Here is a 26,206-nt window from a genome sequence, read left to right as displayed (position 1 = left end):
GGTCAGGACACGTATGGGAGGCAACCGATCGATGTTTCTCTCTCACATAGATGTTTCTTTCTCTCTCTCTCTCTCTCTAAAAAGATTCAATAAACATTCTCAGGTGAGGGTTTAAAATTTCTTTTAAATCCTAATACACATATATAAATAGTTGTAAAAATGATAACAGTGATTAAACATCTTATTTTATTTTTTAAAATATTTTATTTTTATTTATTTATTTTTAGAGAGAGGGGAAGGGAGGGAGAAAGAGAGGGAGACAAACATCGATGTGTGAGAGAAACATCGATTGGTTGCCTCTCACACGTCCCTAACTGGAGACTGAACCCAGAACCCACACATGTGTCCTGACTGAGACTAGAACTGGCGACCTCTAAGTTCACAGGCAGGCACTGAATCCACTGAGCCGTGCCAGCCAGGGCAGCATCTTATTTTATAATTTGAGGAAATTTTTTATCTCGGCTAATTTGGAAGGTTTTAAGAGAATAGTAGAATATTTCTGTTTCTAAATTGAGTTAGGACTATTTCATAAGTGCTTGAATCTTTTGATATAAACATAAAAGGCAGACAAAAAAACACAGCTAGTTACTATCAGTTATCTCCCATGCAGTGTTACCTGTCATGGCACAAATGGAAGGCACTGCATGACATGAGCATGCGCTGAGAATGCATGTTTCTGAGTTTTCTCTGGCATGCATGTATGTAATTGTATCCTTGCTTATATAGTTTTATGGGAGTAGATATGTATAAGCCTAAAGCTCAGGAAGGACCAATGCAAATTGAAAAGCTTATTAATCCATGACATTTACATATGATTCAAATGTATGTGTAATGAAAACTTTAGTTCTAGGTCAGCACAGAAATAAAATATCCTGTTGTTATATTGTTTTGGTATTTACCAATCATGATGTACATTGTTTACAACATATTTAAATATGTGCATATTATCTCTATTGTGATTTTAATAATAAAATGTATTTTAGCAAATGAAACTGAAAATAGGCATTTGCCTCAGAGGTGCAGTTAAAAAACAAAAGAACAAAACACTGTTGTACTCCTTGACTGACTTGTGAATCTTTTTGCATAGACTGTAAGAGTACACTATGGAATGGGTCTGCTTTTGCAGCTCTGCATCGCGGCAGACCTCCAGAACTACCTGTAAATTATGTGAAACCTCCAAATGTGGGTGAGTAATGTCCATCGGAGTTATAAACATATTCTTGATTTGTTCCTTCCTGAACTCATTATAAAGCCAAAAATAGGTACGAGAACTACATTTGAAGTATAAACAAACTGCTTACATTCTTGAGGCTTTTCACGGTGGGTCCAGATTTTGAAAAGCCTTTTTACCTAAAGCGAATTTAATCATTTTTTGTAAGAGGTTACTTTTTTCGTTCTCCCTTCCTTTCTTTCCTTTCCTTCCTTCCTTTCTTCCTTTTCCTTTCCTTCCATCCTTCCTTTCTTCTTAGAAGCATTTTTTAATATATGTGTTTTTAACCATATGGATATCTACTTACATATCCGTGTGCTGAGCTCAAATGTTTCAGAGGGACCTATGTAAATAGAGCTTTCATAAGGAAACAAAAATATCTTCTGCCTATATCTGCTTTCCAAACTTGTAGTAATATTATAACTTTTATATCTGTATTAGTAAAAGCAATTACCCTTTCCATTTTCAGTTTATTGAAATTCCAGTGTCCCATTTAGAATATTTCTTAGCTTTCTCTGGCAACTACTGTGAAGAAATTTAGTAGTGGTTCCCAAAGAGATCCAGCTACAGAACCACTTGTTAACTCTTAGAGGATGTGCAGAACCAAGCAACTGGATGAGTAACTGTCAGTCTGCTTCCCTGTTTTCTCACTCTTAAAAAATTATTATTTTATAAAGTGCCTAGACAATATTCCTCAAATTCAAATTGAAATATAAGAATACTTTTTTCCGCCCTGGCTGGCGTAGCTCAGTGGATTGAGCGCAGGCTGGGAACCAAAGCGTCGCAGGTTCGATTCCCAGCCAAGGTACATTTCTGGGTTGCAGGCCATAACCCCCAGCAACCGCACATTGATGTTTCTCTCTCTCTCTCTCTCTCTCTATCTCCCTCCCTTCCCTCTCTAAAAATAAATAAACAAAATATTAAAAAAAAGAATACTTTTTTTCCTTTTTTATTGAATTTATGGAGGTGACATTGGTTAATAAACTTATATAGGTTTCAGGTATACCATTCTTTAATGTATCATCTGTATATTGTATTATATATTCACTACCCCAGAATACTTTTTTTAAAGGAATACTAGCTTACAGAATTTTCTTACCCTAAGAGATTAAGTAATTTTGGTTAGAGATAATTTTAAAAGATATTTAGGCAAGTCTTTGATAGATTCATAAGGTATTTATTAAAGAAAATTGGATATTTTGATGTATATTGCTAACAATACTTCTTGTTTTGTATTTTTAAACCTTTATTGTTTTTGTCCTTACAGAAAATAATGCCTGCTTGTTATAAAATAGCCAAATACTATATTAAAAAATGACAGTACAAGTAGAAGTTCTTGGTAGTCCTACACCTGGAAAAGTAGACTACTGGGTTGGGTCTAATATGTGATGTTTTAAAGTCACATTCCTAGGTTGTAGGTTTGATCCCTGGTTGGGGTGTGTATGGGAGGCAGCTGAACTACGTCCCCCCCCGCCCATTGTTCTCCCTCCCTGCCTCCCTTCCTCCCCATCCCTTTTCCTCTCTCTAAAATCAACAAGCATATCCTTAGATGAGGATTAAAATAAAGTAAATTTTACAGTTCTCCAATGTAAATAAAACTTAATAATGAAGATAAATCTTGAAAGTTTATCAAAAAAATTTTAGAGGTAGAGAGAACTTTACCAACACTGCTTCTTGGTAAAGGGGTTCCTTAGTCAAGTAAATGTGGGAGATAATGAATTTAAAAATACGGGGAAAAAGTGAAAGGCTGAGAGCCTTTCATATGCTAAAATGGCATTGTGAATTACCTAATGGGGAGTATTTCCTAACCTGATGGGGAAACCCTTTTCTAAGAATACCTGTTAACACTCTGAAAGTTTTTTGGCACAGGTTTGGGAAGCTGGGTTGTAAACCCTTATTTACAGCAGAAAAACCCAAAACCAGAGAAGTATGTGACTGGCATAAATTATACTGCTTGCCTTTACACATAGTCTGTTTCTAAACCATTTCATGGTTAGATGTCACCATACTTCCTTGGTAAAACAGATTTACACTTGTAGAGCTCCAAAAACTGAGGGTTAGCCACATTACTATTATTCAAGTCCGGTATATTATGGTATAATTCACATAATAACCACCAGCACAATAAAAATGTAGAACATTTCTATCACCTCCTAAATTTCCTTCATGTCTGATTGCAGTCAATCCTCTACTTCTCCCTCAATGGCTAGAAATCACTAATCTCTGTCCCTGTGCTTGTGTCTTCTTAAGAATGTCATCTAAATGAAATCATTCAGTGTGTAGTCCTTCGTATCTGTCTTGTTGCACTTAGACGTAATTTTTTTTAAATTCATGCATAACATTTCATGTAGCATACTTTTTAAAGGAATTTTTATATTTTATAAATATTCCTTTTTATTACCAAGTAGTGTATCCCATTGTATGGATATCGCGCAGCTGCTTGTCCATTCATCAGTTGATGGACGTTTGGGTGGTTCCACATATTGGCTATTATAAATAAGTAAAACTGCTATAAACATTTTTGTACAGGTTTTGGCATGAACATCTGTTTTCATTTTTCTTGGGTAAATATCTAGGTAGTGTGATTGTTGGATCATACAGTAAGTTCAGGTTTAACTTTCTAAGAACCTGCCAAATTATTTCAAAAATGGCTACCCCATTTTGTATTCCCACCTGGAATGTATAATTTTAGAATAAACTTCTTAATTTCTACAAAAAAAAAACCAACTGAGATTTTGCTTGGGATTATATTGAATCTATAGATCAGTTTGGGGAAAATTTAAATCTTAACAACAACAATCATTCCAATCTAGGAACATGGTATAATTCAACATTATTTCGGTGTTTAATTTCTCACAGTAGTATTTTATATTTTTTGATGTAGAGGTATTACACATGTACTGTGAAATTTTTCTCTAAGGAGTTCATGTCTTTTGATGCTATTTTAAATTATATATTTTAAAATTTCAATTTCTTTTTTTTTTAATTTATTGTTGTTACAGTTGTCTCGCCTTACCCCCCAGCCCCGCGCTCGCCCCACCCCCATCCCCCTACTCCCACAGCCAGTCCCTTAAAATTTCAATATTTTTTGTTTATGCTATTACAGATGCCCATTTTTCCCCTCTGCCCCCCTCCATCCTACCCGCTCCCCACTTCCGCTCCCCACTTCCGTTGTCAGTCCCCCAAATTTCAATTTCCTGTTGTTTGTTGATAATAAAACTAGGTTTGGTTCTCTTTCCTTTTTTCCTCCCTTCCTCCTTTCCTTCTGTCCTTCCTTCCTTCCTAATATTGACCTTGCTAAATTCATTAACTAGCTATAATAGCGGGTTTTGTTTCATTTTGTTTTCTTGTGTTTTTTGAGATTCTTTGGGGTTTTCTACATAGATGATCATATTGTCTTTCTCTACAGAGAAAGACAGGTAAAGTTTTTCCTTTCGAATCTTGTCTGCCTTATAGTTCTTTTCCCTTTTTTGCCTGTTTTTGCCTTAACGTTTTTTTCTTTTGATAAAGTCTAATGGGGTGACGTAGGATAATAAGATTATATAGGTTTCAAGTGTATTTGTACTGTTGAAGTGCTAGTGTCTCAAGTACAAAGGTGAGTTTAAGTGGTGAGACTGCACATCCTTGCATTGTTTCTGATCTTGGGGGGAAAACGGTCTTGCACCATTCAGTGTGATCGTAGATGTCTTTTATAAGTTTGGGGTGCCTCCTTCAATTCTAACTTTGCATTGACTTTTTAAAACATAGATAGATATGTTGCATTTATTTTATCTAGTATATTTGGAATTATATCAGTTATTTCTTGGGCCTCATTTTAACTGTATTTTACGTAGAATAGCGCTACTCAATAGAACTTTGTGATAACAGAGATGCTCTGTCCTGTTATATGACATCCAAAACAGTATCCTCTAGCCACATGTGGATATTGTATCTGAGGAACTAAATTTTTAATTTTTGGAAGTTTTAGTAATTTGATGTACAATAAGCACATATAGCTAATGGCTACTATATTGGACATAGCTGATGTAGAACAATGTGGGAACCAGTAAGCAGCTCTCTGGATAATAATCTATAATCTATTGACTATGTATTTTACAAATTTAACTTTGAATGCTTCTAATTTATGTAGTACTTAGAGGCTACATTTAGATTTTTCTATTTTGATTTTGTAACTCATGTTGCAGATCACACTGTGCCGCTTCTTTCCCATGAAAGTTTTACAATTGTCTTTGGTCCCAAACAATTAAATTCTGACCTTATCTGGACTCTCCACTATATTAGAATATTTATTCAGATGTTCTCATACTTTGTGCAGTTAATCAGCCATGTTTCTTAGTAATTTAATGAAATGGAGGTGAGGGAGCATGGGGATGGAATTTGGGAGTTAATTCCCAGATTCCATTCTCCAGACTAACTACCGTAATACTTTAAATATATGTGTCCTTAAGTTTATCGAGTTTGAATTTCCAAATTCCTATACAGCAAGAGCAAAGATGTCTGTTAACATTATGACAGGTCTAAGCTCCAGTCATGCCATTTCATTAGCAGTATGCTCGACTAATGAAATTGGTTTTGCATTGTGCCAAGATTAAATCAGAGGAAGAGAATGAACTAAATTCAAAACAGTGTTAATACCTAATGCCACACAAAGAAGTCCTGGAGCATATGTGATTAATATTTGTAGTATTGTTTGACATCTTGTGCTGTAGTCAACTAAGTATTGTTATTTCTTCATCCCTTTAAATATTAGTATTTGCTTTGGAAACTTTGTAGTCACTACACTAAAATTTGAAAATAAAATTTCACGCAGACACAACTCTGCTCTTGGCTAATTTGTTAGTATAGAAGTCATTTTAAAACTGTTTCATGTCTGTTTGAAGTGAATATTTGCAAGAACTGGTATTATAGTTATTGCCCATCATGATAGAGATCTGAAATAATTGTCATAAAATTATCCAAAGGCATGGCAGCAGGATAGCTTATTCATTCTCGTTTGGGACTGACGTTGAACCCAAGGAACAAATGCACATGCTTGTTTTTCTCAACAGAGTCAAGGGTATGATGTTATAAGACTTTGTTTTTAAAGCTGTTTTCCCTTTATCCTTAGTATATTTGACATATAACAACCATCCTGTAATTTACATTGGAGGCCTATAATTTACACTGTGTACAGCTCAGGAGGCTCGCATTAACCTCTGTAGCCAAATGAATATTTATATATTGCCATAAACTTCCATTTAGTATTGCTTGGCTCTTGACTTATTGGCCACAGTGCGGGTCACATGTCACACTTTAATCCAGAATTCACTCGGAGGCTGGAAGCCTGCCTCTTGTTATTATGCAAATGAAAATGGAAAGAAAGTAATATAATTTAAACTTTTTACTTCGTTGAGGTGACCGGGTTTTTGCCAGGAATATTTGTCATCCTCCCTCTCTGATTTTATGGAGTTCTTATCTCTTGCCCACGGACCACAGGTTTCCCAGGGCTTGCTTTGTGTTGCCTGTTTCCCTCCTCTCCCCGCTTCCGCCTTTTCGTACTCACATAATTGTGCATGAAGCAAGTTGCATCTACAGTCATAACTTTGTATGTGGAGAGGAGCAAGGGATTTTTGTCACACCTGCAACTAATTAGAACTGGAATATAAACTGAGAATCTTTTGAATGTGCTACATTGTGAGTGCTCACTAAATATTAAATGAATGGAAGTTCTATAATTGCTGCCACATGGAAACCGATTTAAAGGCATTTGTATGTTTTTATACAGCTCATCAGTTTCTAGCTCTTTGTATTCATTTCTGAAGTCAATATTGTATTACTATCAGGATTAATCATTGTGGTTTATCAATTTGAAAGAAAACATTTTATTGTGAGTCTTAGTATCATCGTGTAAAACATAATGAAGAATTTCTCTTTAATCCCATTATAAACACTATTTTCTCTTTCCTCATTATTCGTTGTCATTCCTTTAGCTTTTGACTTCAATGTATACCAAAGTATTCTGAAAGAATAGTTTAGTATTCCATACATTTTACTCTGTACCTTATAGAAATAGAAGTTTATACTTACAGTTTACAAAGGGAAGGTGCAAGACAACTCCAGATTTGTTTTGTTGGAAGAAAAAGCACTCTAAAATGTTTGTGTATAATAATCAAATCAGGCTAAATGGGTTAAAAGAAGATAGGAAAATAAAGATTTAGGATATTTATCCTCAAATTATATTAAGTGAACTTTGCCAGAAGGCTGAATGGAATTAGAAATATTGGTGATTTTTCCACATCTCATTTAATATTATAGCATTAAGACATTCAATGGTCACTAATGTCAATAGCCTGTAGGACTTAATATTGTTACTTAAGTTGTACTGTGAATGCATGTTACAGCATGGGGATAGTATCAGCCTTGTAGACTATAAAACATTGCTTTGTGTAGTTTAGGTTTCACAGACATAATTTGATGTGTAGTAGCATCAAATTCATAAAATAAATAATTCTTTTGTCTTGTGCTTTTTCTACAGTTTTCACGTTTTATTAGCATTTATTTCTGCTCTTCCTGGCTTCTTTCAAGACTTTATATTAATGTGTTTAGCTGTTAGAACTTTTTTGAGGAAACCCTGAACCCAGCTTGACACAGAAAATAGTACTGATCATTATAAACCTATAATTGACACTGAATTTCATGAGTCACTTTCCAATGACTATCATCCTCTACTTATAGGGCAACTCCATTTTAACCAATCAGAAGGTTGCAAATTTTCTATTCTTCTGAATAAATGAAAAACTGTAAATGTTGGCCAAGTGACATTTTTGTAAAAATTGGCTAATTCAAGGTTATTTTAGCGCTCTTTAAATACAGCTTGTTTTCTGAAAAACTTTGCATTTGAAGATGATATTGATGATGCTGGGTACGCGTAAGAAACCTGATCTGTGAATAGTAGTCTTTTCTGCCTTGTGTGTATAAAGCCTTAAGACTGTTATCTGGTTAGCAGTTATTGGCTGAGCCTGGTACTGTTTCTGATTCAATCTTAAGCTTCTGCTGAAAGCACTCCTCTTTCTACATTATTCTCTACCCTACCCCCACATTCCTGAGGTTTATCTTTGAGGTAGGTGTGTAGCTACTGGTTCTCAGACGTTGCAAACTTTGCTTTATTGTTTTGAAGTTGTTTAGCAGATTGTAAAACATTTTTTTATTGATCCATAGGCATCATAATAGAACATGATTTTAGTAATAATGTCCTTTGCCCTTCATCCCCATTATAAGGCCGGTCTAGCAAAGTTGGGTTGAGGTTATTCTTTAAAATGGCTAGACCTGCTATTTTCCAAAGCAGTTTATTGGCAGTGAGGCACCTTTAAACACTCTGGGTTGTTTAATGGCATCTATGAATATGAAGTTAGCTTGACCTATGTATGGTTAAAACAATTAATTCTGTCTTTCAGCGCCATTTACAGAAGAATTGGAACTGTTCTATTTTTATATAATCTATATTAAAGCTTAAAAATTAAAACTTAGAAAATTACACAAGGATTTGTGAACACTGTGGACAACAGATACTTAGATTATAGGTGACAGATAAAATCGCTCAAGAGTAACCTAACTCATTTGCATTAAAAAGCAGATAATATCACCAATTCATACACTTTTGGTTTTATCTGGAGCTTGATGCCAGGTTGATGATATTATACTCTTTCTCCCAGAAAATATGGTACTTACCTGGCTTTGGTTAAATACTATATCTTTTAGCATCATTGATCAGATGTCTCCTGTGATGTAATCAATAGAATTCTGTGAGTTATTCATCTTTCTTAGCAGTGAAGGTCTCGTGTTTACTGATTTTAAGGTTTAGGCTCAGAAGTGTTTCTTTTGGGGGGAAGGGGAGGCTTTTGTCAGCACTAAACTGCCAAATCTGTAGAGTAATTCAAAATATGTTACCTTGTTAAAGCCTCATCAAGCAGAGACCACCAGGATCAAGCCTATAGTCTGACAAAATCAGATTTATTGACTCCCAGTGAGGGAGTACACTCTTGAGGAACCTTGGAAGTCCTCTGGATAAGAGGGAGGAGGGAAGTGCCTGTTTCATTAAATGATAAATTCCTAGTTTTTGAAAGCCATCCAGTTGAGAAATAAATAATTGTTAGCATGTATGTCACAGGATTATGATTAAGTTCCACTGATACGTGTTTCTGAGTTAGACTTTCTGCCGATTATTCTAATATATTTCTTTATATTCACGCAGCAGTGGTAGGCAACATGATTTTCTTTTTAATTCCTACCCTCTTGATAAAGCAGTGTAAGTTTTGGTTTACCACTGCAGATTTCTGAGGAGGGTTTGAAGGAAGCCAAGATTTGTTCTGGATTGGTGGCTGCTTCCGAGGCAGATTGAGAGAAGTAGGGCCTAACTAGGGATTGGGTGCCGGCAGGAAGTAGGGTGCTGTAGGAATTGGGTGTCTTCCTCCAGTAATGAGTGACAATAGCAAAGCAAGTCTGGGGGCATTATTGGTAAGAAAGCAGTAATCACTCAAAGAGAGTGCAGTTAGGATATTTTACAACTACTACATGACCTTGGGAAAAACAATATTTCCTGTTAACTTTAGAGCCAGCTTTATCTTGTCTGTCCTCCCGGTCTGATTAATTGCAGGGCTGCTTTTTTCTTTCTCAGCCCTGGCTGATAACCACTCTTTCAGTCCCAGATAGGTTTTTTGATTCTTTCAACATGAGGTCTTAGCAAGTCTTTTAAAAGCACATGGTTAGCATACAGCAATTTGTTATTAATAGTATTTAAGGGCTTTTCTGGATGGTCTTCGTCTGTTTTGTTTTATCCTAGAAACATTTTCTGACGGCAGTTCAAAGTTCCATATACTTCTGATGTGGCCATTTTAGAATACTTCTTAAATGCTTGTGAACTTCGCAGTAAAAACCGATTTAGTAAATGCCAGGGTCCCTGCTGACTTTGTTCAGTGTCTTTTGCAAGTGGAGAAAAGATTGAAGGATATACGTAGAGTTTTTGCGGTCGGATTGTATTTTCTATAATATCATTAAATAGACAGCAGTGAAGAGTGGGAAGACTATTACTCTATTATCATCAGGAGACCTGGATACAGCGTAGGCCCTGCCATTTATTGGCTCTGTAATGTTAGGCAAGACTCTTAGTTTAGGGGGGGACTTTGCTTCCTCATTTACAAATTGAAGGAAACGCTTGCCTTCTGATCTCACCGGATTGCTGTGAACTTAAATGAGAACTCCGTGGAATTACTTTATAAACTCTAAAATGTTACACAAATGTAATTTGTAATTATAACATTGGGTCAGATATTGATGATAAGGACTATAGATGAAAGATCTAGTATTTGAGTTATCCTCATGAAAAGAATACATAACTCATGCAGCTGTAGTGGTTGCATATATAAACTCAAGTCTCAGATCTTTCCTTTCACTTCATATATAGTGCTCCTCCCACAAAATTCTCAGCAAAATAAATAATATATATGAGGTCTGCCCAGAAGGTATTCAGCCATATAATATGAAAAAAATAGAGACATTTATTGCACAAGTTACGGATACAAGAAACATTGTCCGTAGGACAATGATGTCTCAATCCCCTTCAAAGTAGGCACCTTGGGACCTCACACAGTTCTCCCAGTTGCCATCAGCTGCCCCGTTGTATTTTCCTGAATCTCATCGATGGTCTGAAATGTCCTCCCTTTCAAAGGTGATTTTAGTTTTGGGAAAAGCCAGACGTCTCAGGGCACCAAATCTGGGCTGTAGCGGGACTGAGTCACCTGGGTAATTTTATGTTTTGCCAAAAAACTCTGCACGAGATGTGATGCACGAGTGGGTGAGCTGTGATGAAGCTGCCAATCATCAGTTGCCCATAGCTGTGGCCCTCTGAATCATCCGAATAGTTTCCATGGGGGGAATGTTTAAGGTTAACGCAAAATTGGATGCAGATCCATTGCTCTAGTCGCTTAGTCATTTTGAATGTGACAGCCACACAGCACTCAGAGGCACCTACTGTCCCCACTGACTAGTACAGTGAAGTCGTCATTGTGCACGCATGCACATCCCAGTCCACTCGCCTTGGCTGCCAGGTTACATCAGTGTCGTGCAAACCGTTCTCATTGTATTACCTATGGCTGGACTTTTTCTGGACAGACCTAGGGTTTCCTAGTTACCATAATGGAACCTCTTGTTGACCACGTAGGTTCTCTGTGATTATTTATTTATTTATTTATTTAGCCCTTTTATTGAATTTATGGGGGTGACACTGGCAACAAAATTACACAGCTTTCAGGTGCACAATTCCACAACACATCATCTCTCCCACATCTAGGAGTTTTTAATGTCTTTTTAAATATATTCCATCCTGTTCTTTTAATATTATGGTTATAAGATTGGTGGATTTGGCAGATTTAATTATGTCCTGGGTTAGTTTGGGCTAGAAGTTAAGGATTGGGGTAATAAAACCTGTTGTAGTCATTAGAGCGCAGTTTACCTTTTGAGGCGAATTTTAGTTTTGTTTTCTTTTTCTTGGAAAAAAGAAATGCTAAATTAGAAATGCTATTTTCAGAAATGCTATTATAGAGTATTGGTTAAGAGATGCCTGAGCTTGAATACTGGCTCTGCCACTGACTAGCTTGGGGTCTTGGATAAAGTATTTAACTCCTCTATGCCTCAGTTTCCATTGTCTTTAAAAAGGGGATGTTAATAGTACTCACTTCATAGGGTTAAATAACTTAAACATATAAAGTGCCTAGCACAGTGCCTGGCACATAAAAGTGTGTATATTTTATTATATAACAAGGGATTTTTTTTTTTTTTGTCGACTCTGGACAGCAAAGTGTGTAAGATTTTAGTTTATGTTTAATCATCTTCTTTATCATAGAGATCGCTATCCATCAGAGTCCAATTTATCAGGAGACTTTTTCCCCTTCCTCCACTCCACTCATTTCGGTGTGTGAGAGCAGGGAGATCCCAGAGAGGACAGGAACGGGGAAAGGAGTAGGAGCCAAGTTGCACAGGAACTAAGCCTACTGTGCCATATGTTCTACAAAATTCATCTCGTGTTATTGTCAAGATAAGCGGTATTATGATGCCTATTTTAGAAATGTTACAGATAAGAAAGAGGGTTGACCATTTTTTTTCCTCAGTACCATGTGGCTGTTTTACTGTCATTTTGCCAAAACAGGGGGAATTGGTAAAGCCAGAGCCAGCTCTTCTACCACCTATTGAGCTACTTGCCTGACTCTGATTTTCCCACAGGATTACTATCTATTATGTTTTTGTGGGTTTTTTAAAATATTTTATTTATTTATTTTTAGAGACGGTAAGGGAGGGAGAAAGAGAGAAAGAGAAACATCAGTGTGCGGTTGCCTCTCATGTGGCCCCCACTGGGGACCTGGCCAGCAACCCAGGCATGTGCCCTGACTGGGAATCAAACCTGCGATGTTTTGGGTCACGGCCCAAGCTCAATCCACTGAGCTATGCCAGCCAGGGCTATCTATTATGTTTTTTGTCCCCAATCCTGTGACCAAAACACATGTTCCCATGCTTTACCCTTTTGTATCGAATAACAATTTCATACCCATAAAAATAAGGGAGGAAGTTCACTGCTTACACTCATCAATATCTTTTATTTGGTATATGTATTTCTTTTTATACAGTACCATATTCTTTTTATTATTATAGTTTTATAGTTTAAAATCAGGAAGTGTGATGACTTCAGCCTTTGTTCTTTCTAAGGATTGTTTTGGCTATTTGGTGTCACTTTTGGTTCCATGCAAATTTTAGGATTGTTTTTTGTATTTCTGTGAGTTATGCCATTGGAATTTTAATAGGGATTGCTTTGAATCTGTACATTGTAGGTTAAAACTACATTCTAATATACAGTTTTCTAGCTCTGTCTGCTTTTGCCTTTGCCACAGTGTTGTGTACTTTTATATATTTTCATATAGCTTATTACCATCTTTTTAATTCAGCTTGAAGAGCTTCCAGTATTTCTTGCAAGGCAGGTTTAGTGGTGGTGAACTCCCTCAGCTTTCGTTTGTCTGGGAAAGCCTTATTTTTCCTTCTTATTTAGAGGATAATTTTGCTGAAGAAAGTATTCCTGGCTGGTAATATTTTTATCTTTCAACACTGTTTATGTCATTTCACACTCTTGGTATAAAGAGTTTCTGCTGAGAAATCTGCTGATAGCCTAATGAGGTTTCTTTGTAGGCTATTTAATTTTTTTTCCCCTTGCTGCCTTTAATAGTCTTTCTTTATCATTGATTTTTGTCATTTTCATTACACTGTGTCTTGCAGAAGTTCTTTTTGCATTGATATAACAGGATGTTCTATTAGCTTGGTGGACTAGTATGTCTAGGAATTGGGAAGTTCTCAGCTTTATGGCTTTAAATAAATTCTCTACCCACTTTTCTGCTCTTCTTCTGGTACACCAATTATTCTTATATTTGCCTTCCTGATCAAATCTAATAATTCTAGTAGGGTTTTACTTTTTTTAAGATTTTATTTATTTCTTTTTAGAGAGAGGGGGAAGAGAGAGAAAGGGGGGGGAGATAAACATCGATGTGAGAGAAAGACATCGATCAGTTGCCTGTCATACACACCCTGATGTGGGACAGAACCCGCCACTCAGGCATGTGCTCTGCCTGGGGATTGAACTGGCAGCCTTTCACTTTTCAGGACAGCGCTCAACCAGCTGAGCCACTCAGCCAACGGCGCCACCCAGGCCAGCGCTGGGTCTTTTCACTTTTAAATTCGTATTTCTCTTTTCTTTTCTAATTGAATTATTTCTAGATTCCTATCCTCCAAGTCACTTGCTCTTTCTTCATCTACTGTGTCCTGTTAATAATAGTGCTCTTTATTGCATTTTTTAATGTCCTTCATTGAATTTTTCGTCTCCAGAAGTTGTTTCTTTACTATAATTTGTATCTGTTCGGTAAAGAATTCCTTCTGTTCATTAGCTTTATGTCTGAGTTGAATGAAATGCCTTCCTGAGGGTTTTTTTTTTTTTTGTAGTAGCAGGTTGAGTTCCTTCATAACAGCTATTTTGAGTTTTTATCTGGTAGATTGCAGTATTCTGTGCCTTTGAGTTCACTTACTGGGGAATTATTATTTTCTTTTTGTGGTACCATGTTTCCTTAATTTTTCATAGCATTTGAAGGTATAAACTTCTGCTTTTGCATTTGAAGTATCAGATACCTCCTTTATTAAGGCTTTGTGTCATCTTTGGTTCTTACGATTCAGCAGGCTGGCTATCAGAAACCTTTGTTTAGTGTTCCAAAAGGTGGCACAGTAGCTCAAGTGTGTGGTTTCTCATGTGTGGTTTCTTCTTCTGGAGCTGGTTCTCCCAGGTGCACTGGGAACATGCACAAGGAACTGGCAGCAGAGTGGGGGGGGCGGTGGGCTTACCATTTGGGGCTTTGGGGATACCCACTGGCCAGCAGGGAGGTCCTCTAGTGGGAGCTCCCAGAGATCCGTGGGTGGACCTCCTGGTGAATTCCAAAGCAGATAGCAGGAATCATGTTCATTCAGTGCTCTTCAATATTTTTATCTGTCTCCTTCCTTTCCTCTCCCTTCCCCCAATGGAGGAGGTCTGTCCTCAGAAATCTGGGTGCTAGGGGGAGGGGAGTAAAAGGGGACTAAATGGTAATGGAAAAAACACAATAAAGATTAAAATCGGAATAAAGAACTGTGGGTGCTGCCAGAGAAATAGTCCACACCAGCCGCATCCTGCACAGTTGGGGCAGCCAGGGAGTCCCTGCATACTTTTGATTTACACCTCTTCCACGGTGGAGGCTGCTGCTTTCCATTTTATCTGCCTGTGGGGGCACTGGTGCAGCTGCCAAAAACCCAGCCCTTTACAGTGTTGCCCTGGGGAGGAGTGGGTGCACCCTGACAACTTCCTCTCCTCTGCATCCAAATTCATCTCTTTTCCATTCCGATGGCCTTCCGGATTCTCCCCTCAGGCAGGGCCTCTATAAATTCTCTATAAACTCTGGGTATCCCTTTCATTTTGTACTCTCCAGGGTCCTGTCCCCTCCGCCCCACCATTGTAGGGTATGGGGTGGGGCAGATTCCCCCACCCCTTTGGATGTGCAGCCCCTATTGAACTCCTGTCTGCCCACTTTTCGATGTGCAATTGGGGATAAACCTCCCAGATGTCATGGTGTAATGTGCAGACGCACTTTTGTTTGGTTATTAATGTTCATTTAGTTGGTAATTAAAGGCAAGAGAAAAAGGACTCATCAGCCATGGTGTTGACGTCACTCCCCTAATGCACTTTAAATTTGGATTCTGCTATTGACGCTTGTGTCCTAGCAAGAAATAATGTGGAGTATGAGAGTCTATAAGAAGTGCTCATTTTAATTCTAAAATGGAAGCATTTTTGAATAGATTAACTAATGAACTATAACTCTTAAAGTATTTTAGAAATCTGATTTAAATTTTTACATTTTAAATTGTTGTTCAAGTACAATTGTCTCCTTCTTTATTAAGTATATAAAATATAAAACCTTTAATTTAGTATAAAATAACAAATACTTAATACCTTATTACTGGTTTTCTACTTTCTTCAATTTTTAAATTCTTTACTACTTTACCCCTGGCTGGTGCGGCTCAGTGGACTGAGTAGTGGCCTGTGAACTGAAGGGTCGTCGGAGCACATGCCTGCGTGTGGGCCAGGGCCCTGGTTGGGGGAGGTGCAAGAGGCAGCTGATCCATATTTCTCTCACACACTGATGTTTGTCTCCCTCTCTTTCTCCCTCCCTTCCCTTCTCTAAAAATAAATAAATAAAATCTTTAAGAAATTCTTTACTACTTTACAATTTTGGTCCTCTCTACCTGTTATATAATTGTTTCAGTATGTTTCAGCATAGGCTTCCTGATCTTTTTTTGGTCAAATAATGTTCTTTCTTTCACATGTGAAGAAACTTGAAGGGGGGGTGTGTTTTGAGGTGTTTTTCACAGGAGTTAGGCATCTGTGGTAAAATTACCCAGCTTAAAAAAATGATACAATGAAGTATAGTAGAACATTTAGGTTAAGCAAAATATTTATAAATATTAGATCTAATGAAACAAAGTGTACTAGGATTTTAGTGCTTAAAATGTGAAGAGTGCCTATACTTGGTCCTAAATAAACAAAACTAATAGGAAAGTGAGGGGACTAGTGGTGAATATTAATGTTAAATGTATTAAGAAATTCACAGACCAAGATGTGGTTATAATATGAAAAGCAGTGTGTAAAGATAAAAGGAGGGAGAAATGTACATGGGGTTATACTACAGAGTGGACAGTATGGATGATGCTTTCCCAGTGAGAAGTAAATAACAGGATATCTACATCAAACTAAAGTCCAATATCCCCCACTCCGGTTATAGATATTAATGTTGAGACATTTAAGATTATTAGTTTTATATGTGGAAAATTGGTGAACATCAACAATTTCTTGTGGTTCTACCCATACATAAATACCCCAAAACACCTTTTAGGTTCTAATTAGCGTATGGGGAAGAAACCTATAGGTTTACTGAATAGGAACAGGTGGTGTAGATTCATAGCCACAGTGTGAGAGCTATACATAACCATGCTTTGCTCAAGTCTTCTCTATCAAAGAGAATGAGGTACATGGAACAGACTGACAGCTGCCAGGGAAGGTGGGAGGGGGGTTGGGTGAAAGAAGGTGAAAGGATCAGCCGAAGAACATGTATGGATAACCCAGAGACACAGACAACAGTGTGGTGATGGCCAGAGCCAAGGGGTGGGGACTGAGACGGGGAAATAGGGGCATCTGTAATAGTGTCAACAATGAAAATAAAGTTAAAAAAGCGAATGATTTCTAAACTGTAAAGGGGTGGGGTAAGTATGGTCAAACAAAGAAAAGAAAACCTAACATACGTGAGTACCTTGCTGCTATCAGAGGCCCAAATAAATCCTGGTATACTGAACTAGTTCTTGCTGGAAGGTAATTTTTTGTAAAATCAGAGTGGACATGAGAAATGACATTTTATCCAATGGGCAAGTATACAAAAGTGAACAAAGAATAGATCCTAGAAAGTATAGATTGATGAATTTAGCTTTAACCCCAGGCAGAAATTTAGATAGGTTTATCGAACACGTGTTTTGTGTACTCTCAGAAGAGAGAGAGATGATCCCTGGGAATTTAGATATGCTTACGAAAAATACTAATGCCAATTAACTTTATTTCTTCTTGAATAGGTAATATTACGGCTATTATAAGGCAGCTGTTTTAGAAAACTAATATATTCTTTGTGATCTTAAATTTCATTGATAAAAGGGTAGATGCAAATAATCCACTGTACTCTGCTGATTAATTATACCACTGGAATACTGTCAGTTCTTGTTGAGAGGCTCAGACATTGATGAAATAACAACGTTACTAAGAAAAAAAACACAACCACAATACTGTTTATGGTGAAAGGGTGTTTTTCTATAGGGGATGATAAGAAAGAGAAGTGTCTGTGAGTAATACAGAGGGGACCTCACATGTTGAGAGAAGACATAAGACAAAATAATAGCTGTCTTTAACTGTTCCGTGGGTTATCGTGTGACAAAGGATTTTATTTTATTTTTTTTAGTTTAGCTCCCAAGAGCAGAGCCTGTATGGTTCTCTGGAAGTTATAGGGAGACAGATTTAGCTCAGTTAAGGGTAGAGTCTACCCAAAATTAGAGCAGCTCAACATATGAACTGCCTGTTTTTGAGAAATAATCATTATCTCTTTACTAGAAGTGTTTAAGCAGAGGCTGAATGGCCATCTGGCTGATAATTTCGTGGGAAGGAAGGTTGGAGTAGAATTAGTAGTTCTCAAACTTGGCACAGTATCAGGATCATCTGCAGCGTTTATTAGGAAAAACACTTTAAGAGCTGTATATATTTCTGTAGATTATTTTCCCCATTAAAGTACCTTATTCATTCCTAAAATCAGGCAAATGATGAAAGCCTTACCCTTTGGAGTATATATTCCCTGAGGATAGAGTTCTTGTTTGACTTGTTCATAAGCAGTATTTTCAGTGTCTGTCACAGTGTTAGGGCCTAGTAGGTGGTCAACAAACATGTTTTAAAGAAAGAAAACAATTATTCCATTGATACCTGTCAGTTGATATCTGTGACTTCGTAAATTTGTCAAGTACACACAGTAAATTGTGTCGTGTTCTTACTTGAATCTAAGCATTTTGTTCTATCACTGAGTTTGTTCATGTATCTTACCTTTTGTTAGAGAATAGTGTAGAAGCTCATCCTATAAAATTTTAATGAAAAAGATTTAGGAGACGTGGATTCTAAATAGAATATTTTGTATGTATATACATTTCAGTAATTTGTCAACTACTTGAATTTGTTAACATTACTATGAGTAACGTATTGTGATATCAAAGATGTTTGTCTCAAAAGGGAAGTTCCTAAAATATTTCATGACAATGTTGGCATGTTCACATCAGTACTGAAGAGAAAATTCTCTATAGTTGATTATTGGAACCAGACCATAATCATCTTAGCTCCCCAGATAGAAAGGTATCATAACAGTTTTTCAAATGCTGCTGAATCCTTAACCACAGTGTGTGGAGAAGCAGGCATTTTGTTGTGACTAAACTTTCGTTAAATTATTTTAACTGTTGTTTGCCATTTCACTTTTTGTGATTTGTGCCACTCAATTCCTTAGTAGTGAATGAGGCTGAAATAACATTATTTACCCATTATAGTGTTTTTGAAATAATTAAAATATAGAATTAATCAAGGTAATTAATTATATGGTTTCAAACTTATTACATACCTTTTAAGTACTGTAGATTTTAGAAGACTTACTAGTGGCAATGCAATAATGACATTGTAGTAGACATATGAGCATAGTATTGTGGGATGTTTTTATTTGTTGTTTCTCATTAGTACTTCATTCTACATTGTTAGGGTGAAAGTTAATTGCTTATCTCTGCATTTGCATCATGCTTATAATAGAAGAAACAATTTGCTCGCATAGTGCATTTGATAGAGATATTCAGATACAACACAATGATAATTGGGTTTCCCTTTATTTTATTGTTACTTTTGAGAAAAGGAATAATGATTTGAGCATTTCCCTCCTGCAAAGGACCTATATAATATTTATTCTGGAAGAATGAGATCCACTTCTTTCTATTAAAATACTCAAGGTTTGGTACAAAGTGAACTCATTTTAATTGTATCTTTATAGTCAACTGAGGAAAATGCTCATGATAAAGTGTTCTGTAGATTTGTAAGGAACGCAAGAAGCAGCAGTACTGAAAACTAGTGGCTAAGTGGAGAATACATGAGAAAGACAGTGTTGACAACCCTGCCTTGAAGTAAGAGGACTTTCCCTCCATCTACTTGTGAAATATGTCTAGAAAAAAAGCAAAGCAGGAGTAATTAATGGGTGATTGTTTCAAGGAACTCAAAGCAGTAAGAAATGTTAGATTGAAGAACAAAGATCACTGAAGTCCCAAAGTTATGGTGCATGCTCTTCCTATCTTACAATTATGGAAATTTTTAGAGGTTGGGATGGGAAATAGCTTCCAAAAAGAAACTCTCTTACCTGGAACTGATGCTTGTGGATTTTCTACCATTATCTCAGCATCTCTTAGTGTTATATTAATTGTCAGTTCTCTAATTCTCATGGTTAGCATTCAAAGTTTTGTTGATTTTGCTATTCATCATTCATGTTTTTGTCACTTTATCAGTTTAAAATGGGCAATGGATCTACCTTTGCCTAAAAAAAAAAAAAAAGACTTCATTGCTCTTAAGATTGAGACATTGAATTTTTTCTTAGTTTTTCACTGTGGCATGGTTCTGATTGTACTAATTCAGCTACTCAATTCTTGGCTTAATTTTGCCATGCTTCAACATAAAACTCATCATTTATACTATATTATGTATGCACAGGGAAAATGCTTCGAGGTGATTTCGAACTTGTAGGGAAGGACCTTATATTTTGATGAAAATATATTGTGTGGGATGTTAAATATAAGGGAAGACTGGAAAAATTTCACCAAGCAAGTGTGTGCTTGCAAATCCTTGCGTGGGGATTGAGGCATTTGAGGGAAGTGAAAAACATTTAAGCAGTAGTTGAAAGAGAATTATGCAGACTTATATTTTATTATGGCTCCTTTTTAAGAAAATTAACTATAAGACAAAAAAACAAACGAAATGGATACGGAATCTAAGATGACCTCAGAGTGGATGAAACCTTAAAGTTCAGTGGTAACTAAAGGGAGACCCTACAGTTTCAGAAACCAAAAAGTCAAGACCCTATAGACAGGCCTAGAAAGAATTGTTTGTTCCTGAGAACCTATGTGATTTCATAGCTTCCTTCTCTTTTTACTGTATAAGCCCCTTTACATTGCCGTTGAAGTTTTTGGATAGCTGTATTTGGGGTGGATGGCTGTGAGGACAGGAAAAATTCCCTATATAATTTTTAAGATATATTATACCTAACCAAACATAGTTTTTATTCTACCATTCTTGTAATAGTAAGACTTAGGTGTATATTTAAAGTGACAGTCTCTTTGGCTATTGTGTGCCATGAAAGGCAAAATGGAAATATGTTTGAGAAACCATAGTTAGGCAAATATAGTCAGACTTCTGGGATTTAAAAGAAGAGTGTTCTTAATGCTTTGTAGTAGCGAACTTGAGGTTATAAAATCATGAAATGTATAATGGAATTTAGACTTCTCACAGGGTAGAATTGCTGTGGTATGTGCATCCTGTTTATCTCATATTAATATTCAGTCTTTAACTTAATGAAGTACGTTTCACTTTTAGGTTTTAAGAAGTGAATCTCTTCTTTTATGTTTTGCAGTGAATATCACCTCTGCCAGACAATTAACAGGATGCAGTCGCTTCAGCCATATTTTCCCTTCATCTGCTTACCAGCACATTAAGATGCATAAGAGAATTCTGGGGCACTTGTCATCTGTCTACTGTGTAGCATTTGACCGAAGTGGGAGAAGAATTTTTACAGTGAGTTTCAAATTTGTAATAGTTTTCAATGTTAGAGATTAACAATTGAACCCATGCTTCATGGCATTGAATTATGCTTTATAAGCAGTTTTTCTTCTTAGACACTTGAATGTAAGGAAAGATGAATGGAAATTGAACATGTTTTCTCATTCTATATAAGTAAATGAGGGTGAACTACAATGTCCTCTATCTTTAGGGAAATCTAGTTTAACAAATTAAATCTTCAGAAGGCCTATAGTCTAGAGGTGGGTAATTTGTGTGAAAGAAGTTTTATCTACTCAATTGAATTTTCATTTTAGCAAACATTTATTAATATGCATTTTCCATTTGTCACTTAGTATAATTAGGCCCAGTTCTGCTTAATTAATTAATGATTACATCATCCTTATGGTCGAACAGTTGAACTATATTACACAGTTAGGAATGAAAATTACAGTTATTGTATAGATCTTTCTTTGACTTTAGTACTGTTTTTAAAATTGGGTTTTCTTTTTTTTCAAAGATTTTATTTATTTATTTTTAGAGAGGGAAGGGAGGGAGAGAGAGAGAGAGAGAAACATCAATGTGCAGTTGCTGGGGGTCATGGCCTGCAACCCAGGCATGTGCCCTGGCTGGGAATCGAACTGCGATACTTTGGTTCGCAGCCCGCGCTAAAATTGGGTTTTCATTAACCAGATCATACTGTGTGATTTCCAGTACAGAATTGTAGCACACTAATATTTCCAAAAAAAGGCTTAGTCTCATGATTTTAGTACTAAGTTAACATAGAAATGTAGGTAATGGCATAATTTTCTTTTTCAATTTCTATGCTACAGCGAGCGAAGTGGTTTATATTTTAAGTAAACTCCTTGGAGTTTATTGCAGAATCTCCCATTGACATTTTCATGACTCATAATGCATCCGCTGAGTATTTTTTATTGATGATCACAGTGAGGATGATGATTGCCATCATGCTATAAAAATAATTTTTAAATAATTTATTTTCCAAATTGGAGTAAAATTGCTCTTTACTATTTTTGAAGCTCTTTGGAAATTCTCAATAGAAAGATGAACATATTGTCATCAGAGATTATCAAGAAAAAGTCTCATGTTTATTGAGAAATGCATACAGTCTTTAGGCTAAATTTTCAAGTATTTGTAGAAAAAATATTCAAGTAATTAAGAAAAAAAAAGGCTGTCAGGCCTAAGGAAAGAAAGAAAGGCAGATATTCTTCATGTTAAATTATTTCAAGGTGACCAAATATTTATTTTTAGTTGTCAGTATTGGGAGTAGTTTTTGTCAGTGCTGTCATTCGAACATTACTTATATTTGCTACTGGAGCCATATTACATGGAGAGAAGAAAGTAAAAAGTAAATGCTTAGAAGTAATGAAATCTTCCCTTTGTCTCTGGCTTTCTCTGGAAGGGGGAATTTCTGCTTCATTGTAAATATTCTGTCTTTTCATGTGACAATAGGGTTCAGACGACTGTTTGGTGAAAATTTGGGCAACAGATGATGGACGCCTCCTCGCTACACTTCGAGGGCACTCTGCTGAAATTTCTGACATGGCTGTTAACTATGAGAACACTCTTATTGCCGCAGGCAGCTGTGACAAGGTTGTAAGAGTGTGGTGTCTTCGAACTTGTGCACCAGTTGCAGTCCTTCAAGGACATTCAGCTTCTATTACTTCCATACAGGTGAGAAAAATGAAAGGGTAACCTCTCACATATGTAATAAGGATGAGCATTCTCTTACTTCTGTTACACTGTGTAGATAATATTATAAATAATGGCCGATGGAAAACTGTTGACCTCTTACGGGCTTTGTTCGTACCCTGTACACAGGTGTTTTTTAAGTTCCTGTTTCATATAAATCTATTTCCTTTATAGATAAGTAAAAAGGTCACTGAAAAAGGATTGTCAAATACAGTGTGAGACATCTCATTTGTCTCACTTATATTAGTGAAGAAGGGAGAAGCTTGTAAATGCTCTGAGGAGCAATAGTAATACCTGTTAGTCAGGATATAAACAGGTTCTAACTTGAATATTAGCATACTTTGTGTTAACATTTAATCCAAGATGCTTTTCAGGCAGATTGACAGAGACAGGGAGAGGGAGAGGGAGAAGTTTAATGTTAGGAAAACTTTATTTTTAGTTTCACTGATTTTTCTCTTTCTGCTTGATATTTGACATAAAGTGTATTGATTTCATTTAAATGCTTGATCAAACCATATTTTTTACCAGATGCTGATAGTGGAAGTCCTGGATACCTCCTCCCCACCAAAGCACTTTTATTTAACCAAACTAGGCTGAACTTCTGTCCTCTTATTTGGGTTGAAAGGAAAATAGAGGAATCCTTCTGAAAAGAAGGTCTTTTATACTTTGGTCAAGAAGACCATTTTTGTGAATGAGATAACTACTCCCATTTGCTTTGTTCTGTACTTGCAAATAAGTATGCCAGTCATTTTGTGTGTGTGTTATTTAAACAATATATTACCTGTTTACGAGGAGCTAGCAAGGATTGGGTTCAGTGTAGCATGCTGAATTTGAAAAAATTTCATGTGAAATTTTTGACCAGTTGAAATTCTTTCATGAATTTTGTTTTGAAAGATTTTCAGATATTTTTGTTCCCACCATTGTATCTGACAGTATTATTTCTCAAATTTGGAGGTGCTCTTATACAACGTAAAAAATGACCATATGTTTATACTGAAAGATGTTTAAGATAGTATTTGATTCCTTTAAAGGACACATGGACAAAAACTAGGGGGAGGGTGGTAATGGGAGGGAAGAGGGAGGGTTGGGTGGATGGGCTAGAATGGGAGTAAAAGGGAGAAAACTGTACTTGAATGATGATTACAATAAAAAATATATAAAAAGATAGCATTTGATTCCTTCATAGTTTCATTTGCTAGTTTCTTTTTCATTTTGTTTACATATGTGAGTGCCCTAGAGATTCACGGTACCTCTTCTCTATCACATTTTTTCCCTAGTGATTGCATCAAGTCTCATGGCTTTGAATTTCTTCTGTAGACCTATGTCGCTCACACTTAAATTTCCTTCTTGGGACCTACCTTTTAGTTCCATACTTGTATATTTAACTACCCACTTGGCATCATCACATGAATATCTATTACGCACCTCAGAGTCTTCTTTCCTCAGATCTGCTCCTTCCAAAGCTTTCCACATCCAGACAAATGACATTTCAGTCTCTCTAATTGTTCAAAGTACTCATCCCAGACAGTTTTCATTGTCTTGTATTCTATATCTAACTTCTTAACAAATCATGTCGGGTCTGCCCTTGAAATATGTCTGGAATCTGACAGATTCTCATGGCCTATACCACACAACTCTATTTCAATGATCTGTGGCTAGATTATTGAAATAGACTTCTAACTGTTCTTCATTCACCCCTTCCATTTCTCTCACCCCAGTCTAGCCTCTGCATAACAGGCTGAGTGGTTTTCAAGTGGTAGTTAAATCATGTCATTGGCCCTCACAGCCATCAATAGCTTCCAAACTCAGAGTTAAAGCCGAAGTCTTTCTTAAAATCTTTTCGTTTTTGCTTTTTCCTGATCCATTTTACTAACTTTTTTTATTGTAGTTCAAGTACAGTTGGCTGCATTTTCTCCCCACCTCTCCCCGCACCCTCGCCATTTCACCTCCCTCCCCTGATTCCACCCCCGCCTTGGTTTTGTCCATGTGTCCTTTATAGTTGTTCCTGAGAACCCTTCCCTCTTTTCCCCCATTGTCCCCTCTCATCTCCCACTTTTTTATTTTTCAATTACACTTGACTTACAATATTATATTACTTACGGTTACATGACCTAGTGATTAGATACTATATAACTTACTGACTGGTCATCCTGAAAAATCTCATATGCATCTGACACCGTACATAGTTATTAGAATATTATGGACTACATTCCCTATGCTGTACTTTACATCCCCATCACTATTCTGTAACTACCAATTCATACTTCTTTAATCCCTTCACCTTTTTCACCCAATCCCCCAAATCCCCTTTCTATCTGGTAACCATCAGTCTGTTCTCTGTATCTACGAATGTGTTTCTGTTCTGCTTGTTTGTTCTTTTTTAGATTTCAGTTGTTGATAGATATATACTTATTGCCAATTCATATTTTTTTATCTTTTTATTTTCTCCTTTAGTTAATGAAGTCCCTTTAACATTTCATGTAATACTGGTTTGGTGGTGTTGAACTCCTTCAGCTTTTTCTTGTCTGGAAGCTCTTTATCTGTCATTCAATTATAAATGATAACTTTGCTGGGTCGAGTAATCTTGGTTATATTTCCTTGCTTTTCATCAGTTTGAATGTTTCTTGCCAATCCCTTCTTTTGATGTTTTTAATATTCTCTCCTTGTCTTTAAACTTTTGCATTTTAATTATGATGTGTCTTGGTGTGGGTTTCTTTGGGTTCACCTTATTTGAGACTCTTTGCACTTCCTGGGCTTGTATGTCTATTTCCTTCATGAAGTTAGGGAAGTTTTCCATCATTATTTTTTAATAGGTTTTTGATCTGTTGCTCACTCTCTTCTTCTGGCACCCCCATGTGGTAAATGTTGGTACTCTTGAAGTTGTCCCAGAGGCTCCTAACACTATCCTTGGGTTGTTGTGGGTTTGTTTTTTTTTTTTTTTGTATTCTTTTTTCTTTTTATTGTCCTGACTGGTTGTTTTTTTGCCTCCTTATATTTCAGATCATTGATTTGATCCTTTATCTTCTCTATTGTTGATTCCCTGTAAATTGTTTTTTTCTAAATATTTTATTTATTTATTTTTAGAGAGAGGGAAAAGGAAGGAGAAAGAGAGGGAGAGAAACATCAGTGTGTGGTTGCTTCTCACGCGCCTCCTATTGGGGACCTGGCCCACAACCCAGGCATGTGCCCTGACTGGGAATTGAACCAGTGACCCTTTTGTTTGCAGCCTGCACTCAGTCTACTAAGCTACACCAGGCAGGGCCCTGTAAATTGTTCTTTATTTCAATTATTGTATCCTTTGTTACTAACTGGGTCTTTTT

The 26,206-nt window shown here is 36.4% G+C and overlaps 1 protein-coding gene across 1 annotated transcript in view; it reads left to right on the top strand.

The window, feature by feature from the left end:
- The window catches only part of BRWD3 (bromodomain and WD repeat domain containing 3), a 95,402-nt gene that overhangs the window by 13,041 nt on the left and 56,155 nt on the right, over window positions 1-26,206 (top strand). Inside the window, exons 6-8 of the mRNA XM_045847470.1 lie at window positions 1,088-1,186; window positions 21,031-21,191; window positions 22,647-22,868. Coding sequence (XP_045703426.1) covers window positions 1,088-1,186; window positions 21,031-21,191; window positions 22,647-22,868 — 482 coding nt within the window. The remainder of the gene's footprint in view (window positions 1-1,087; window positions 1,187-21,030; window positions 21,192-22,646; window positions 22,869-26,206) is intronic.

Source organism: Phyllostomus hastatus, unplaced genomic scaffold, assembly GCF_019186645.2.
Source record: "Phyllostomus hastatus isolate PE091 unplaced genomic scaffold, TTU_PhHast_1.1 phas_contig_551, whole genome shotgun sequence".
NCBI lineage: Eukaryota > Metazoa > Chordata > Mammalia > Chiroptera > Phyllostomidae > Phyllostomus > Phyllostomus hastatus.
Note: the sequence above shows the minus strand (reverse complement) of the source record. Positions and strands in the feature narration are given on the sequence as shown.